The 18,193-nt window shown below is 41.7% G+C and overlaps 1 protein-coding gene across 1 annotated transcript in view; it reads left to right on the top strand.

Annotated features, from left to right (window-relative positions):
* Nucleotides 1-17,669, top strand: part of AQP9 (aquaporin 9) — a 41,430-nt gene extending 23,761 nt beyond the window's left edge. Inside the window, exons 3-6 of the mRNA XM_019732309.2 lie at nt 2,719-2,856; nt 3,969-4,087; nt 9,408-9,625; nt 15,768-17,669. Coding sequence (XP_019587868.2) covers nt 2,719-2,856; nt 3,969-4,087; nt 9,408-9,625; nt 15,768-15,942 — 650 coding nt within the window. The 3' untranslated portion in view covers nt 15,943-17,669. The remainder of the gene's footprint in view (nt 1-2,718; nt 2,857-3,968; nt 4,088-9,407; nt 9,626-15,767) is intronic.
* Nucleotides 17,670-18,193: the final 524 nt, after the last annotated feature.

The raw sequence follows: 18,193 nt of genomic DNA, 5'->3' as shown, positions 1-18,193 counted from the left end.
ACTGGTAAGGTGAGCGGACATCGGGTTTTGAAATATAAAACATTACCTTACTGCAAGGAAGTTATTACACCCCACTTCCCTTGAGAACATGCCGTGGTCTGGCAACCCAATCCAGCCAATCAGAACTCATACTGCCTTCATGATGCAGTGCCCCTCACTGAGTGTTACACTGCCTGTTTGTACCTAGCTATGGTGGTTGTTTTTGATGTAGCATTTTATACGTGGTATAAATACAACGAAAAAGCAAAATAGTTTTGCTTAATGACAAATAAAATGTGAAGGCTATCTGGATCATAGAATTGCCTGTGGGTAGTGGGAGGAGGGGATTTATCTAGAACAGAACCTTGGAAAAGTTCGACGTGTTCACATAAGACTTTCATCTCAGGCCGCGTGGGCTCCAGCTGCCCCTTCGGGCTCTTTCTGGGAATAATCTGATCACCACAACAACCTTGGCAGGGCCAGAGTTTGAGTGCGGCACTCTCTGACTCTAGCACTCATGTTCTTTCCGCTACGCTGCTCTGCCTTGTCCTTCGGGGTAGCCAGAGTGACCACTTATCTCTGCAAGGAGAAATTGTCCTCCTTGCTTTGCAAAGCATTGTCCCAGACACACCCTCTCTGACTGTCAAACAACTTTCCCTCTGGAGATCTTCGTACCCTGAGCTATCAGGATAAAGGCCTCTGACTATATATTTCTTCAACTTTCATACCTACCAAATGCCTTGTGGCATGTGAAGTCCAAGGAGAATAATAGTTCCTGCCTCAGCGTGGTTATGAGGGGTGAAATTCCTAAACCTACCTGCAGGAAGTTTTATTTCAGACGAGGAGCTTGCTACATATTTTTCACATTGGTGGACTCATCTGAGGGGAGGTAGTTTTGATTGGAGGTGATTTCTTATGTCCCCTTGTCCTTTCACAATGGTCCCTCCCAGCTGTCTGGGTGGTGGCTACCTCCAGCTGGCCTCTGGGAGAAGGGGAACAAGGCCGGCTTCAGGAACTTTCCACCGCCCTGTGTTCCCTGCTCCTAACCTGTTTTCAGTTTTCCTAGTACACTGCGCTGCTAGTCTCCAGAATTATGACTCCATTGGATTCAAAAGTAAAAGTTGCCATGTTTGTAAGTCTTTAGGAAATCATCTGTGCTTTGACATATTGGCATTTTCTTGCTCATGTTAGCCCCTGAGTGGCAGGGGCCGGTGTAGAAAGGACCCTTGTGGTTTACCAGCAGCCTGAACCCCTCGCTGGTGCAAACCCACCTTGGCTTAGAAACTCAGGAAAAGCATAATTTTCTTCAGAGGGGAGGGCTTCCAAAAACAAGCTCACCTATAGGTTCTGTGGAGGGTCAAATGTCAAAGTACCATCATCATCATCACTCTTTTGTTTACAACTATTTTTACAACCCAAAGGTCCACATTTCAGTGCGGCCACATTAACAGTGACTCTAATTCCCTCCCTACACAAAATGTCATTCATCTACACTCTTCAAAGGAACATCTTTTGTCCCTAGGAAATGAGCCCACATACTCAAAGACGATTTTTGAAATTGTTTTTTTCTCCTGTCCTCTAAGACATAGAAGCCATTATAAACTTGATTGAACATGTTCTGGGAGTGGTATAACATAGACCATAAACTCTAAGAGTTCAGATAAGCCTGGGTTTGAATTCTAGTTCTACCCCTTTAATCATGTGGCCTTAAGGAAGTTACTGTAGTTCTGTGCCTCAGTTTCCCCACCAGTTAACTGGAGCAGTACCCATCTCACTGGGTTCTTTCTTATGAAGATCAAGTGCATGTAATACCCTGTGATAGCATCTGGCAAGTGTTCCGAATGTTACTAGCAAAACCAGTTGGGCATCTTAGCGCAAACTCTCAGAGCAAACTCTCTATCTGATCTTGTGGCTAGATGAGAATCAGGAGGCTGATTTCTCTACCCATAATTTAAGTTGAGGTGACGGAAGTGTTGCTACATTTCTGTGTGTGAGAGAAATTCTGTTTATGCAGAGGAACGGCGGAGAATCCATTCAGACACTGTGATCACCTCAAAATAAACTGAACCCCTGAGCTCAGTCAGAGGCTCAGCCCACCGACCAACGGTCAGTTTCCCGTAAAGAGATGTTTCTTTTCAGTCCTAACATTGTTTTCATATCCTCTGGATATGGACTGAGGAATGGTTAGATATAGATAGATTTAAACCTTATAAGTATATTGTATATTAGCTTTAAAAAATGTATATTGAAGTTAATAGATTACATCAATCTCTTTGAGGTTATCACTTTATAGATAGAGGAAACCCAGTAGAATAATAGATGATAGATAGATAGATAGATAGATAGATAGATAGATAGATAGATGATAGATAGATAGATAGATAGATAGATAGATAGATAGACAGAAAGAAAATGAGACACTTGAGTGCAAATTTCTTTCTATATCTGACTTGTTTTTCAAAAACCTAAACTTCCAAACCAGTGTCTAATGATGCCATAATTATTAGTCTTTCCTTCTCTCTCTCTCTCTCTTCCCCTCCCTCCCTCTCTGTTTCACACACACACACACACACACACACACACACACACACACACACACACACACACTGTTGTGTCCTCATATACAGTTCTCTATCTAGAAGACTGAGTTCTGCCTAAGGTCTCTAGAGAAGGTTTTCTTCGTAATAATTCTCCATAACCTGCCTTCTAACATTCCTGATCATCTTCTCTCCTTTGCAGGTGGCCATATCAACCCAGCTGTGTCTTTTGCAATGTGTCTCTTTGGACGAATGCAATGGTCCAAATTGCCTTTTTATGTAGGAGCCCAGTTCTTGGGAGCCTTTGTAGGAGCCGCCACTCTCTTTGGTATTTACTATGGTGAGTAAGACTCCTGAGTCTAGAGTTAGGAGAACTGGGCAGAATTTGAAAGTCTGAATTACTTAGTAGGAAGAGGTGAGATAAGGCAAGAACAGGAAGCATTTATGATTGACAGGCAATTAATTCTAAGAGTTTTAAATTCTAAATAATGGGGCCAACATTATCATTAAGGCAACTTCATGAAGCCTCTTAATGAAAATAGTCGCAACTGAAAGGGGGACAGAACTTAAAGGAGGCCTACATTTAGCTCCAACCAGTGCTACGATGCGAACATGTACAAAATAAGTAGTAGGCTTCTCCATGGCTTTCTCTGATTTGGCTGGGAGAGGAGGCATTGCTTGATGGCAAAGGGTGTGACAACTAAGTATTTAGAGAAGGAATCTGGAGCAAAGTCTTTGCCAGAAGGGACACAGTAGAGAAATGGGCTGGGTGGGAAACCCCTTCCCCCTTCTGTCCAACAACCAGGGCTTATGTTCTGCAACCATCCTGGGGGACAGACACAGTACTGACGATTAAAGACCCAGACTTCAGTTCTGTGTGAACTAAATAAGTAGCTGTGTGACTTACCTAAGTCATCTGACCTTACTAGTCTCAGTTTTCATCCTGGAAAAATGAGGGAATTGAACTGTGGTAGGAGAAACCTGGGGTCAGCACTGGCTGTGTGGGAACTGCTGTCTCAAGGGCAACTTCCACACTGTTCCACGATGCCCTCAAATTGTGGGCTGGTATTAGAGGTTACTGAGAACACTGTGGGAGTTAGGATTTCTGCCTAGAGTAGGTTCAAGTTCCACTTTGGCTTTCAGTCAATCTCAAAAATTCCAACAATTTCCCCCAAAGAAGATTGGTTTCTAGGACCCACTGGCTAAGGATTTGGCCCAAGTTTAGAGTGAAACATTGAGGGCAATCAGGGCTCTCTACCCTTGACCACCATCCTGGGACTTCTCTGGGCAGCTGTAAAACCACCATACTCTGTGGTGAAGAAAGGCACACAATATGTATCCGCTAAACTGAACCTGAGTATTTGACTGCAGTTGGTTAGCATAAGAACTGGCATGGGCCTCCCTCACCCCTGTTCAGAGAACACTAACATGCCAGACCTCTGTCTTCTACAGATGGACTCATGTCCTTTGCTGGTGGAAAACTGCTCATCGTGGGAGAAAATGCAACAGCACATATTTTTGCAACCTATCCCGCTCCATATCTGTCTCTGGAGAATGCATTTGCAGACCAAGTAAGTAAACATTCAACAAAGACCTAACTTTGGTGAAAAGACACGATTTCATCAGGGGACTGTATGGAAGCACCGTAGGCCTGTCAGAAAGGAGAGGCTGTGTTTCCAAAGTCAGGTCACTAGGCAACACCCACGCTTTCTTGACCAATTTTTGCCTTTGTCGAATTTGATACCATTAAAAGAGATTTTGTACTTCCTCTTTAATGCTTACACTTGTTTCTTATAAGTTGAGGTCCAGAAAAAGTAGATGACTGGACATTGCAACCCCTGCAAGGGCAAATGCGGTTTGCTTCACTGTTATGTCTCTTTTGTGCACATGATGTAAATGTGGAGACCACAAGACAAGACATTTCAGTCTCAATTCAAGGACTGAATTGTGGTAGTTGAGCCTTAGGTGGCATCACAGATCCTCTGTGTCTCCCCACAGGTGTGTCTATGCACATAGGTTTATCTAAGTGCTCAAGGTAGCTAGAATTGCTGAAGTGTCTCTATCTTACTGACCTTTAAACAAGCTGAGTCCAAGAATCTGTGGGATAGCCAATAGCACAACTATTCTGGTCAGTTTATGCAGGATCAATAGTGCCAGTTTGACAGACTCTTCATCACTTACTGTGTCCCTTACTGAATGCTCCTGGTCAACTTGGTCAGGGCAGAGGAAGGGAGGAAGGAAGGAAGGAGGGAAGGAAGGAAGGAAGGAAGGAAGGAAGGAAGGAAGGAAGGAAGGAAGGAAGGAAGGAAGGAAGGAAGGAAGGAAGGAAGGAAGGAAGGAAGGAAGGAAGGAAGGAAGGAAGGAAGGAAGGAAGGAAGGAAGGAAGGAAGGAAAGAAGGAAGGAAGGGGAGAACTCTCCAGCCACTCTAAGTTCTTCTCTTATGTGAAGGACTTATACATGGGGCAGGTTAGAGTGGGCATGAGGATAAAATGACCTTCCAGTTCACCAACTCTACCCACTTCCATTCAATGGATGGATGAAAAATTTATGCCCCTATGCCTTCAGCCCATTTCTTTCCATTTTGACCAATAAACCAAACAGGCAACAAGTTCTTATTGCTCACTCACCATGTGCTCAGCCCTGTGTCCAGAGCTTCAGAGACTGACAAGGAAATGTGACTTGTAAAGATCTGAGACTTGGAATCTGAGCATCTGAATCAAAGTAATAGCTCTGCCCCAACTCCCTGTGCAACTTCAGCAAATTACTGAACTTTTTGGATCTCAGGTTGTTCGTTTGTAAAATGGGGATAATATTAGCATTTATCAGATTACTTGTAAGACTAGAATGAATAGTATGAGGAACATGCGTTGTAAGCAGTATATGCCCAGAAAATTTAGAATCTAGTTGAAAACGATCACATAAGAACAAAAGGAAAAATGTGAAACTGAGTATAATAAGATAGGAAACTGGACCTCGGGGATCATGTTAGTAACTTGGAACACAGTCTAGACGACCTAGGATTACAGGAAAAGTTTCAGTGATAAAGACACAGAGAGATGTAGCTGGCAGAAAAAGGAATGTTACCATAAGCTGCAATAATAGAAGCATCGTATTCAAATGAAGTGGTTGAGGGTCTTACTGTACTCTATACTGGGAGTACTAGACTCATCCCCAAATGTCACATTTCAAGTGGGCATGCTTCCAAAGGAAAGGAACTAAGAAGGTAATGATGTCACACAGCAATGAGTGGAGAATGGGGATGTTTATTCTAGAGAAGGTGTGTTAGGAGGGTGGGGAAGGTGTATGTGATTTGATGTGATAGCAGCTTTCAAAGATCTGAAGGGCTCTGGCTATTAAGTGCTGAAGAGGTTAGACTCATATGTATACCCTCCATGGAGATTTGGTGGAAGTACAATACCTGGTACATAAAGGTGCTCAATAAATATTTGTTAAATAAATGGATGATTTCATACATGAATGAAATTATGGTAAGATGAAATTACATTCAATAAAAGGAAGATTTTTCTAGCAATCATGGCTGGGCTAAATATAGATCCTGCTGTCCCAGGACTACAGTCACTACAGGTGTTAGAAGTTTGTCTGGGTAACCTCTAGGGGTGGAGAGTGGGAAAGGGGGATTCTCAAGGATATTCAAAGACCAGATGGTAGACAGTGTGGAATGTTACCCTTAAGATCCTTTCCAGCTTGGAGATTAGATTAGCCAGGTGGAAACAAGGGAAAACTAGTGCCATCTGAAGGAAAGGGGCCGGAGGTATTGTTTCCTAAACTTGGGACAGCAATACAGAAAAAGATATAAGGAGAGAAGGGTAGAGGGAGAGGGAAGAAGTCCCTGAAGGCGAGATAGTAGGGGTCCCTGACCTCTCTGAGCACCAGTCACTATTAACAGACAGATTGACCAGGTGATTCCTTCTAGTTTCAAAGTGCCAAAAGTCTGTTCTCCCAGGTAGGTTAGGAAGGACAGGGAGGATGGGAATTATTAAGCTTTACATGTATACATTGACTGGAGCATTTAGCTGAGTCAATAAGGGCCCCAGGTGTGTCTCAGAATGGACTTTGGGGATGGGTAAGAGTTACAGGGTTTCTCAGGGATCCTATTTTTCCATTCAGTCAAGCCCAATTTATCTTATAATGAAGAAGATGGGATTGGAGTCAAGAATTGCTGAAGAAGAGTTAGAGATTTCTCCTGTGAATTCAGGTCCTTTCTATTGGAGGCAAAAGAGAAACAATGCTGACTTACTCTCTCAAACCCTGGCTTGAACCGAAAAGGACAATGTCTTGGTTCCTTGTGATTTGGACCCACAGCCATCTCCCTGTACCCTCAGTCTGTTCTGAGAAAGTGAGGAACAAGGTGATGCCTCCAGTCCCTTTACTTCTGCGCAGACAACCCTTCTTCACTGAGTCCTCCCGCAATGCTGTCCTTCTTTCCCCTCTGACGAGTAAGCTGGCCCCAGGATATTTCTGGGTCACCTTATCTCAAATTACTAAATTGTTCAGTTCTAAATATTGTTCAAGCATATTCTATAATTTAATTAACAAACAATCATTCTTTCAGCTAATAAATAATTACTGACACCTACTGAGCCAGGTACCGTTCCGTGCTGTTCTTCAAAGAGTTCAGGGCCTGGTACTCTGAAAACGAATAAGGTCACTCTCTTGCAGGGTGGTAATGGTGGTGGTAGAAGTACTAAGAATGCAATGAGAGCCTAGAGGCGGAAGCTTTTATTCTGCTGGGAGAGTAGGAGAGCTCTTGGGAGAACAGGTCTCTTTGAATGCAAATTCTCGTAATATTATTTTGGGAAGCAGACGCCATGATGAAGAGCTTAAACTCTAAAATCAGTTGCCTAGTTCTCATCTGGATTCTTTTGCATAAGAGCTGTGGGCTCTTGGGCAAAGTTTCTAAACCTTTCAACCCAAGTTTCCTTGCCTGTAAACTGAGAAGAATAATAGGATTTATTTCACAGGTTATTCTGAAGTTCTAATGAGATAAAGCCTATGGAGTGCCTGGCACATAAGTGTTTAGCAAATAGGCCCTATCATTTATTTCTCTGTTAAAATAAAATAATAGTTCAGAAACTTTAGAAAACAGAGTGGGGAAAAATAAGCAATAAACCCCCACTTCAGAATACTTGTTATCACTGTTTGTATATTTTCCTACAATTTTCCTTTTATGCATGTTTTTAAATGTAAAATATGCACATATAATTTTTACTTAATAGCATAAGAATTTTTAAATGTTACCCCTTAGCTTTTATATTTATTGCTATATAATAGAATATAAAGTGGGAACTCCATAATATAGTGAGCCCTTTCCTTATTGATATGTACTTAGGTGGCTTCCAGTTTTTCAGTCTTACCATGTTTCCCTGAAAATAAGACCTAGCCAGACAATCAGCTCTAGTGCATCTTTTGGAGCAAAAATTAATATAAGACCCGGTATTATATTATATTATATTATATTATATTATATTATATTATATTATATTATATTATATTATATTATATTATATTATATTATATTATATTATATTATATTATACCTGGGATTATATTATATTATATAAAACCAGGTCTTATATTACAGTAAAATAAGACTGGGTCTTATATTAATATTTGCTCCAAAAGATGCATTAGAGCTGATTGTCTGGCTAGGTCTTATTTTTGGGGAAACACGGTATAAATACAGTTGACCCTTGAACAATGCAGAGGCACCAACTCCTGTGCAGTCAAAAATCAATGTATAACTTTTGACTCCCTCACAACTAAACTACTAATAACCTACTGTTGACTAGAAGCCTTACCAATAACATAAATAGTAGATTAATATATTTTATGTTATATATATTATATACTTTATTCTTACAGTAAAGAAAACTAAGGAAATGTTATTGAGAAAACCATAAAGAAGAGAAAATACAATTTAAATTATATCCATGGTGTGCTCTTCAAATATCCAATGGGGTCAAATTGAATAAATAATTTTTGTGTTTTTTTTAAATCCATAGTGCTAAATTACTGCTGAATTTCTTTTTTTTTAAACTCAAAGCTGAACTATTTTAATCCATATTTAACTATTGAATGCATTTTATTAATGTATAACCATTTTTTAATAGTTAGACATGTATCATTTATATCCCTCTCACAGTGATAACCCCCCCCCCATCTACTACCCCTCTGACATCGGATACAGCCATTACACTTCCACTGTCTCTATTCCTAATGCTATACTCCACTTCTTGTAAATATATATAAAATATATAGTATAAAATTATAGTTGACATTCATTATTGTTCAGCTTCAGCTTCAGGTGTACAGTACTGCTGAATTTATTTTTGAAAGTATGGTACATGTTCAGTTCTACTAGAAAAGCTAGAGAGAACCGGTGTCATTTCCCTAACATTTGGTATTGTTTGCATTTTCCCATTACATATTAGTTTTTCCTGCTTACTTGTTTCTTAATTTTACTTTTCTTTTATGAATTTTCAGTTCACTTTCTTTGCCCATTTACCTATTGATGTCTCACTAATTTGAATAAACCTCTTTGTGCATTTTTCCGGCCTGCAGTTTGCTTTTCAGTTTAGCTGGGTAGTAATTTAGCAGGATAGTGTAGTAAAGATAACAGTCTCTAGAGCCAAACTCTCTGGGTCCACATCTGATTGCCACTAAGTGTGTGACCTTGGACAGGTAACCAATCCTTAAAGAATGATATTACCATCCACATCTAAGCTTGCTGTGATAAGAGCCTCTGGCACAGTGTGCTCACCCAGTATGCAGTTATTACTAGATTTGTTTTTAACAAGAGGGGATGAATTTTGAGCTGGGCAAGTGGGCAGAATATAAGCTAAACCTCTTGCACATTTCTCCTTCCCCAGGTTGTGGCCACCATGTTCCTCCTCATGATTGTCTTTGCCATCTTTGACTCCAGAAACTTGGGAGTTCCCAAAGGCCTAGAGCCCATTGTCATTGGCCTCCTAATTGTTGTCATTTCTTCCTCTTTGGGACTGAACAGTGGCTGTGCCATGAACCCAGCCCGAGACCTGAGTCCCAGACTTTTCACTGCTTTGGCAGGATGGGGATTTGAGGTCTTCACGTAAGTAACAATGGTGGAGGGGGCAGAGAAAGTGTCATGTGCTTTGAATTGGGATCCAGGAGAGTGCAGGTGGGAGGGTGGAGGTCAAGTGCATACTCTGGCCATGAGTGTGGAAAGTTTCATTGGGGATTTGTGATATGGGGTGTGTGTGTGTGTGTGTGTGTGTGTGTGTGTGTGGCAGAGACAATGAGATAGAGAGAAAGTGAGAGAGAGACTGTAGATAAATTCAAAAGAGATACTCCTGTCCTATATAATAATGATGATTCCTCAATTGTTATATGTTTTTATGTGAATATTTTGATTGTACAACTTATCTACAGATTCACTTTGTGACAAAGTTAGGACTAGAATTTACATCTTCCTATACTACTACAGGGCTCTTTCTAGTGAACCATGAATGAAGCTAGTTATGCTTCATTCATTCATTCAACAGATCTTCATTGAACATTATCTATGCTGTGGTGCTAAGCAAGGAAATTTCAAAATCAGCTAAGTCACTTACCTTGCGCAATGTTAACAAGTGCTCTGGCGACCCCCAACACAAAGTGCCGAGGAAACACAGATAAGGGAATAACCAGCTCTGCCTGGGGAAGTTGGGAAAAGCACCACTGGTGAAAGGAGAGCTGAGTTGGATCTTGAGGTATGAGTAAGACATTCCTGAAAGAACAAAGATAAAAGAGAGCTTGTGCAGAGGAAATGGCAAGATCCCATGCTTTCTACTTCAGAATGTGCTGAGGAAATATGCTAACTGTTAGTACCAGGCTCTCAGGACAAACTTTGCCCATTAATTCCTTCCCACTTTTCCCCCATAAAGTCACAGTGTCTCGTTCCCATGCACTCATGTCATCTCTCTATGGGAAAGGTACTTTGGTTCAACAGGAAACAGGGCTCTAACATGGAAAAAGAGAAGAAGGAAAAACACATGGAAACAATAGTCGTTCAATGTTTGCTGTGAGAACAAAAGACTTGAGTGTCCCTTTATTTAAGTGAAAGTTTGTCCTGCCTTCACAAGTAGGAGAAACAGCTATTAAAATAATGGACACCATTTACATCACCACCACAGATAGATTGAGAGCTGCTAGAGTACAAGTATCATGAAGATAGGGACGTCAACACCTTCTTACTGCTGTATCCACAGTGACTAGAATAAGGCCTGGCACATATAAAGTCTCAATAGAACTTACTGAATAAAAGAAGAGATAAATGCTATGCACCAGACATGTCCTAGAAGATGAGGGTTATAAGAAGAATCAATCAATATTCCCATCTCTAAGAAACTAATAATACAATGAATTTTCTAGGGCAGTGATTGTCAACCAGAGGCAACTTTGCCCCCAGGAGCATTTGGCAATGTCTGGAGGTAGTTTTGGTTGTCACAGTTGGGGAGGGTGGGGACAGAAAGTGTTACTGTCATCTAGTGGGCTAGGAGGCTAGGATACCAGGATATTGCTAAGCATCATACAATACCGAGGACAGATCCCCACAACACAGAATTATTTGGCCAAAAATGTCAAGAGTGCCACAGTTGAGGAGCTCTGTTCCAGAATAATCACCACTAGAACATGATAAGACTGAACAAAATGTCCTCAACTTGAAAAGATCCTTTGTGTTCTTCCAATGGAGAATCAAAACATAAATCCTAAAGAGCTCCTTATTCCCAGAGCCCAGAATTAGCCTATGAGTTTCCCTTAATCTCAAGTTCCTGAATGTCACCAGTAGACCACTGCCCCCATCATCAAGTCATCTGTTACCTTCACACAGGTCCCGAGAACAAAGATGCCCCAAGGTGATCTGTTCTCCCTTTGTGCCCTGCTTTGTGATTCACCCAAAGCTCTATGAGTGAGGGTGATTCTAAAACAGCTAGAGATCTTACCTATTCTCTGATTTGCTAAGTATATGGTAGGTGACCGTGTTTGTGAGAGAATGTTCAATCACCTAATGCCAAACTGAGCTCCATATCCCTTGTTAGCGTCAGGGTCTTTTCCCTTCATGCATTCATTTATCCATGCAGCTACCTAATATCTTATTCAAGGCTGTGTACTAAAGATGGTTAAGACCCAGTTGCTGCCCTTCATTGTGTTATGTTCTATTTCAGAGGGGTTAGCATAGCCTCTTACGCAAGTTGAAGCCAACAAGTGCCATGAAAAAGATTTGACTAATTAACTCCAGGAATTGAAAGTTTGCATCTCCAAATTTAGGAATCATGGGGATGGGGGGGGGCATTTTGTAATATATGGACATGCTTAAATGGTGGACAGAGAGGATATTTCAGGTGGAGAGGATCCAAAGACAGAATGTTAAAATAACAAGCGATCCAGTCTAACTGGAAGGGTTAATGAAGAAGTTTGGAAAGGGCAATTGGTGGCAGATCATAAAGGTCCTAGACTCCCAGAATGAAAATTTGGGGGTTTTTCTGCTCTTTATTCTGTAGGTTATGGGGAGCAGCAAAGGAATTAGGGCAGAAGTTTGACATGTTTAGAACTTAAATTTAGCAAAATTAATCTGGTATCATTATATAAAATGGATTTAAAAAGAGAGAGTAGAGGGGGCAGTAACAGCAGGGGTAGAAACCAGTTAGGTAAGAGTTCAGCTGGTTGGTAATCCTCACCCAAAAGTTTCTCAAGGAAACCTTTGAGGAACAGCAGTCTCCAAAGTGTCCCTAAAGTGTCCCATCCTTTCAAGGTTCTATATCCAAGGTGAGCATCTCAGTAGATATCCTAGCTTTGATCCACAACCTCAGATAAAGCCAGGACTGCCTTATTCTCAGATCCTCACTTGCTTCTGCATGGCAAACTGAGGACGACCGGGGAGTAGGATACCAGAAGGTCAGACAAGGGCGAGAGTCAACAGACCCTGGGTGACCCTTGTTTTCCCCTTAAATATTAGGCTGTTTCTCATCCAAGTTCTCTTCACAAATTCGCATTAAGATGTTAATGACTTGATAGATGAAGCATCTCAAGGGTTAATTTTTTTTTTAAGTTTACCCAAAGGAATAAATCCCTGATGTTGGTACCTTAAGTAATTAACACATTTTCCTGGCATCCCCAAAATCATAGTGTGCAAATGACCCTGTGTACATGTAAGACGGGTAGGCAGGGAACCACATCTGAGATGCTCCATTTATGACTTGCGACCATGCACAAGGTATTCAGCTCTGATAGAAAAAGGAGGGTCCATCCAGGGAAAGGAGAACATGTCCTGGCAGATATTTTGGACTCTAATCTGTTAAATGACCGTGAGAGATTCACCATAAAATAGTGATGGAAGAAATGAAATGATGGGCCAAATAAGGTGGCTTATACTCTCTTCATGTGCTCACCTGAAGAGAAGGCTCCTAGTTCTTTAAAACCCATGTGCCTCTCACAGAAACTTCCATCAGGATTTGGAGGTGTGGGAAAGGGTGCGATCAGAACAGCAGAGTGCTGGGAGGGGAGATCCAAGATGGCGGAGTAGATAAACACTCTGCCTGCGTCCTTTGGTGAGCACATTAAAGTTACAACTAAATTACAGAACAATCAACCTTGAGAATCATCTGAAGTCTAGCCAAATAGAAGTCCTATAACTAAAAATATAAAGAAACCACACTGAGACTTGGTAGAAGGGGCAGCAGTGTGGAACGGGCCCCAAACCTCTGTGTGGTGGCTGAAAGTCAGGAGGGATATCTTAGCCACAGAGGTTCCTCCCAGAAGAGCAAGGGACCCCAACCTCCACACCAAGCTCCCCAGCCCAAAGTACTGGTACAGGGAAGAGGAGCCCCCACAACATCTGGCTGTGAAAAACAGTGGGGATGTCGACCATCCTAGAGGGACGGAAGGCTGCAGGAAACCCAGACGTCCTCTTAAACGGCCCATGCACAGACTCATTCGCCCACAGGCACTCACCCCGCTCTGGTGGAGGGATGGTGACTCGCGGGGTGTCAGAGGCATACTGGGGCAGACTGAGGTGTGTGGCTTCCAGGCGAGGCTGGAGGACAATCTCCATTTTCCCTGTGAGGGGTTATCCTCCCATGCAGCTGGCAGGTGTGTGCCATCTTTTCTGTGTTGAGTCCTCTCCAACAGGCCAAATCTGAATCTGATTGGCCTGGTGAGCGCTGCTAGAACTCCACCCAACCCAACACCAAAGGCACTTTATTGAGAGCCGCCAGCCCCACCAACACTGTGCTCTTTCTTGGAGAACTATAGGTATAGGAGCCTGGCAGCCCCCAGGTGGGCTGCAACTGGCCTCAGTGTGCTCTGAGACTTTTGCTGAGTCACTCCAGGCTCAATACTGGCACCAAACCAGAATTTACATTAACCTGATGACCACAACTCTTCCAACTCCAGTGACTCCCTGAGACCCTGCCTTATCCAACTTGTGTACCACACGAGGCTCTGTTAGTGACTAAACCTTAAGGAAGCCAGTAGGTAGCAAAAGGCCTCAGAGTGTCTTGGCTTTTGCAGAGCAACCCCAGGTCTGGTACTGGTAGCAGACATCCTTGGTTCACAGTGTGGCCTCTCCTACATGCCTTCAGTGTTAGTACAGACAGTGTACAACTGTGGATTACTTTGTAGCTCCTACCAGGTAGTCCCAACCTGGTCAAAGGCAGTGGGTGACCTGGGCCTGCACCCACTTGAGAGACCCTCCAAAGAGGCCCCAGAAACAACATACTTGGAGGTTGGCTTCAGACCACAGCAGAGCACCATCCAATTAGCCCCACAAGCAGCACATACAAAAGACAGTCTCAACAGGCACAAGAGCCCCCTGGGGGGAATCCCACTAAGTGGGATAAGCTCCACCCACTACAGCAGCCCATGAACTGTGGACGTGGCTGAAGCTCACAGCCAATCAGCCTGAGGGCCAATCCCACCTACTGATGTGCCAACAGCAATCAAGAACAGCAGACTCTAGGTCCTCTCTCCCATGCAGTAAGAGTGACATCTGGTGGTTGCTGTGCTCAATCTCAGTGCTCTTCCTTCCAGCCTACATTTTATGACCTAAGGTTTATGTGCTAAGAAGAGTGTTTGGATGATCCAGGTGAAACTGAACAGATGGAAGAATGAGGCTCAGAGGGGGGTACACTTGCCCGAAGACCTTCTAGACAATCCTGAGATTAGAACTAGATCTCATGAATCCTAGGACAGACTTTTCGTTTTGTGCTTATTTCCTTTCCTATCCTTTCTTGTCAAAATTTGATACAAACAAAAGGCCCTATGGAACATGTGTTGTAATTAAGGATAATAATAAAAAGCACAGCCAGGAATCCTTCCCTTAAATAGAACACTATGAAATCCTCACGCATGTGACTGTGCTCCTCCTGTTTCCTCTGCCTCCTCCGCATTTTGTCCTGAATTATTTTTTTGTTCATCATTCCCCTGCTTATAAAAAGTTTTATCTCAAATGTATATACCCGTAAGAATATATATTGTATAGTTTTGCTTGCTTCTGAGCATTCATCATCCTTTCTACTGAGTTATTTAAATGAATTTCCTGCTTCCACAAAAGTTGACAATTCACAAAGGCAGCTGCTTTCTCCCAGAACTATACCTTTAACATAATGTACTGATGTGGAGAATTTCTGGAGGGGAGAGAGAATCATAGCACACTAGCCTTACCAGAGAGTAACATTAAGTTGTCACCTCAAAAAATAGCACTGAATTAAATTGTATTTAGTAGGTAATATATATTCTGCTTTTGATTTTTTTAATTCATTCATTCATTGACAAACATTTCCTGATTTTTATCTTATCATTGCCTCACAGACCAATGATGTCCAGGAATCTCTCCATATGTTACCATTTGTAATCCTCAGGACTCATTAATTCAGGAGGAGTGAAAGGCAATTTCTGTATAATCAACCTGAATTTTCCCTAGATGTCCTCAATTTTGATCATGATTTCAGGGATGATATTTTCTGAAAGGAAAAGAAATGGGACATATTCTCTCACATGTACTAATAGGATAATGGAATGGATCATCTGAAATCAGGTATATTGGAAAATTTATGATTATGGTTGCAAGCTATGGTGAGTTCCTTTATACTTAGCTCTTGCTGCGTTAAAATGGAGCCACGCACATGAGAAAGACTAACTGGTTAGTGACTGACTAGCAGTAGTACCAGGAAGAAGGCCAAGTGGTATATCACTTATTTCTTGTTTGATTTCAGAGCCGGAAATAACTTCTGGTGGATTCCTGTAGTGGGCCCTTTGCTTGGCGCCGCCATTGGGGGTCTCATCTATGTTCTCGTCATTGAAATCCACCACAAAGACCCTGACACAAACTTCAATGAAGAACAATCTGAGGACAAACTAGAGAAATATGAACTTAATGTGGCAATGTAGTGTAGTGTGCTCGGTTCTGGGTTCACAATTGGTTGAGCTGGTGTTCTCTTCAGGAAAGATGGCATCCAGGTGTCTGTTTTCATAAGACTGGGGTGGATCTACCCAGTTTTCTCTGCTAGCCACGTGGTACATCTAATTGGGAAAACATCAGAGTAAAGTTTTGAAAACACTGACCTCTTCTCCACCAGTTCTCCCCTGCAGAATAGCAGGACGGTCTTCTGAAACAGCCTTCTCTCTTGCCCTGTTTACTTCATCCTTTGATGGAAATTTTTGTTACTGGGTAAGCACTATTACTTGGAACCTGGACCATGGACTTATTTGGATGGTCTCAGCTGCATTACCTTAATATTATCACCAAAAGCCTTATTTTCAAAGCCACAAAGGTTATATTCTGAGTATCAACCAAAACTAAATTGAAAGATGAAACAGTAGTTTCAATTAACATATCTGTGGAACTAATGGGTTAACTCTCTAGCTATGTTGTGCTACTCTAATTGTATAAATATTTATATTCTCTAAACCTATGGATGTAGAAAGCAGTAGAACCCAGCTAGAAAGCACAGAAGGACATTGTGGCATTCAGAAACCTCAGGAAACATGATAAATTTGGGAAACCAAATGGAATTTTTTTAATGGAAACCATTTATCAGATTAATGTCTTGCTCTTTGCATTTTTTAGAGGGCACCAATTAATTTCCTGGTCTTTGGTATATAATAACCTAAAATATAATCATATCCTCAGTTATGAAAAATACATCACTCTGTATTTTTTAGCTCAAATGTATTTTCCTAATTGCCCACGTGAGGACAGACAAATGACAAGTTAAGTCAATGATTGCATTCATCCATTATTCTGTACATGCCCTAGAAACCAAAACTGAAAGCCACTGACTGGCTCCTAGCCTAGTATAATCTTCAGTAACGGAAGGTATCTGAAAAGGTAATATACCTGGGTTTTACAATCCACAAAGCATTTTTACCATATTATATAATTTAATCCTCACAGTGACTATCTGAGGTAAACACTATGCTGCCCAGTTTTCAGATAAGAAAACAAAATCTCAGGAAAGTCAAATGAGTTGCCTAAGGTCACGGGGAAAGTTGAACATCATCTAATGCATCCTACACCTTTCAGAAGATCAGTAACTGGCTGAGAACCTTGGCTAGCCCTTCCTGGCTGACCACAAGAAGTGGGATTGGCAGCTATCAGAACATGCACAGCTGGACAAAATTCTCCTGGATCCTAAGATGTAATGACCTTCATTATCTGGTTTTATTCCCACTGTTCCTAATGCACTAACAAAGGAAAGAGTTAGTGATTTGATCAGATTTTATATCTGCTGAAAAACATAAGAAGGCTTCCTTTTCTAGGCTACCCTTGGTTTAGCTAAGTCTTGATTTTCCCTCCCTGCCAATCTCATACATTATATTTAGGGAATTTTCTCTGGGGTAGGCCCCTCCCTGTGAATCCTCCAATCGGTATCACTTTGGTAAAAAGAGTATGAGTGATAAGAACCAGAGAAATTGCTCTATATCAAGTGATGCACCTTCATACTGTGAAAAAGCCCAGAATTCCCAACTGCTTTGTGATAACAGAACAACAAAAAGCAAAGGTGAGATGTCTCCAGTGGCCTATATTCTATAATCTACTGACATAAGGAATTTTTTCCTTGTTCCAAAACTTCGTAGCTAGTTCCTATTTTAAATAAAATTGTTTTTTGTTTGTTTGTTTGTTTGAGTTCTTATAAGTATTAAGACTGCTAAGTACTGAGCTCAGAGGTTGTCTATCCTGTCCACAAATTGAGATCTCCTGGGGAGCTTTTAAAAAAATGCTAATGTTCAGTTGGTTGTTTGTAAATAACTCAGGTCATTCTAATGTACACATTGACTTGGTTAAATTACACGGGTCTCAGTTTTCTTTGAGAACCAAGTCCAGTGGTGGCCAGGTAATTCCCAGTAGGATTCTCAATCCTGGCATCCTCATGGATTAGAGAACAATGGTTCCCAATAAGGGACAGTTTTATTCACTTCCCACTCCCACGCACCACTCTCGGAAGGGGACATTTGGCAATGTCTGCAGACATTTTTGGTTGTCATGACTCAGGAGGGAGTGTTACTGGCACAGCTGATGGGTATAGGTCAAGAATGCTACTGACCTTCCTACAATGCACAAGACAGCCCCCTCCCCCACAATAATTATTCAGCCCAAATTGTCTGTAGTGCAGAGGTTGAGATGAGGGTAAAGGGGATC

This window comes from Rhinolophus sinicus, linkage group LG03, assembly GCF_036562045.2.
Source record: "Rhinolophus sinicus isolate RSC01 linkage group LG03, ASM3656204v1, whole genome shotgun sequence".
NCBI lineage: Eukaryota > Metazoa > Chordata > Mammalia > Chiroptera > Rhinolophidae > Rhinolophus > Rhinolophus sinicus.
This window is presented reverse-complemented; position numbering and strand designations above follow the sequence as displayed.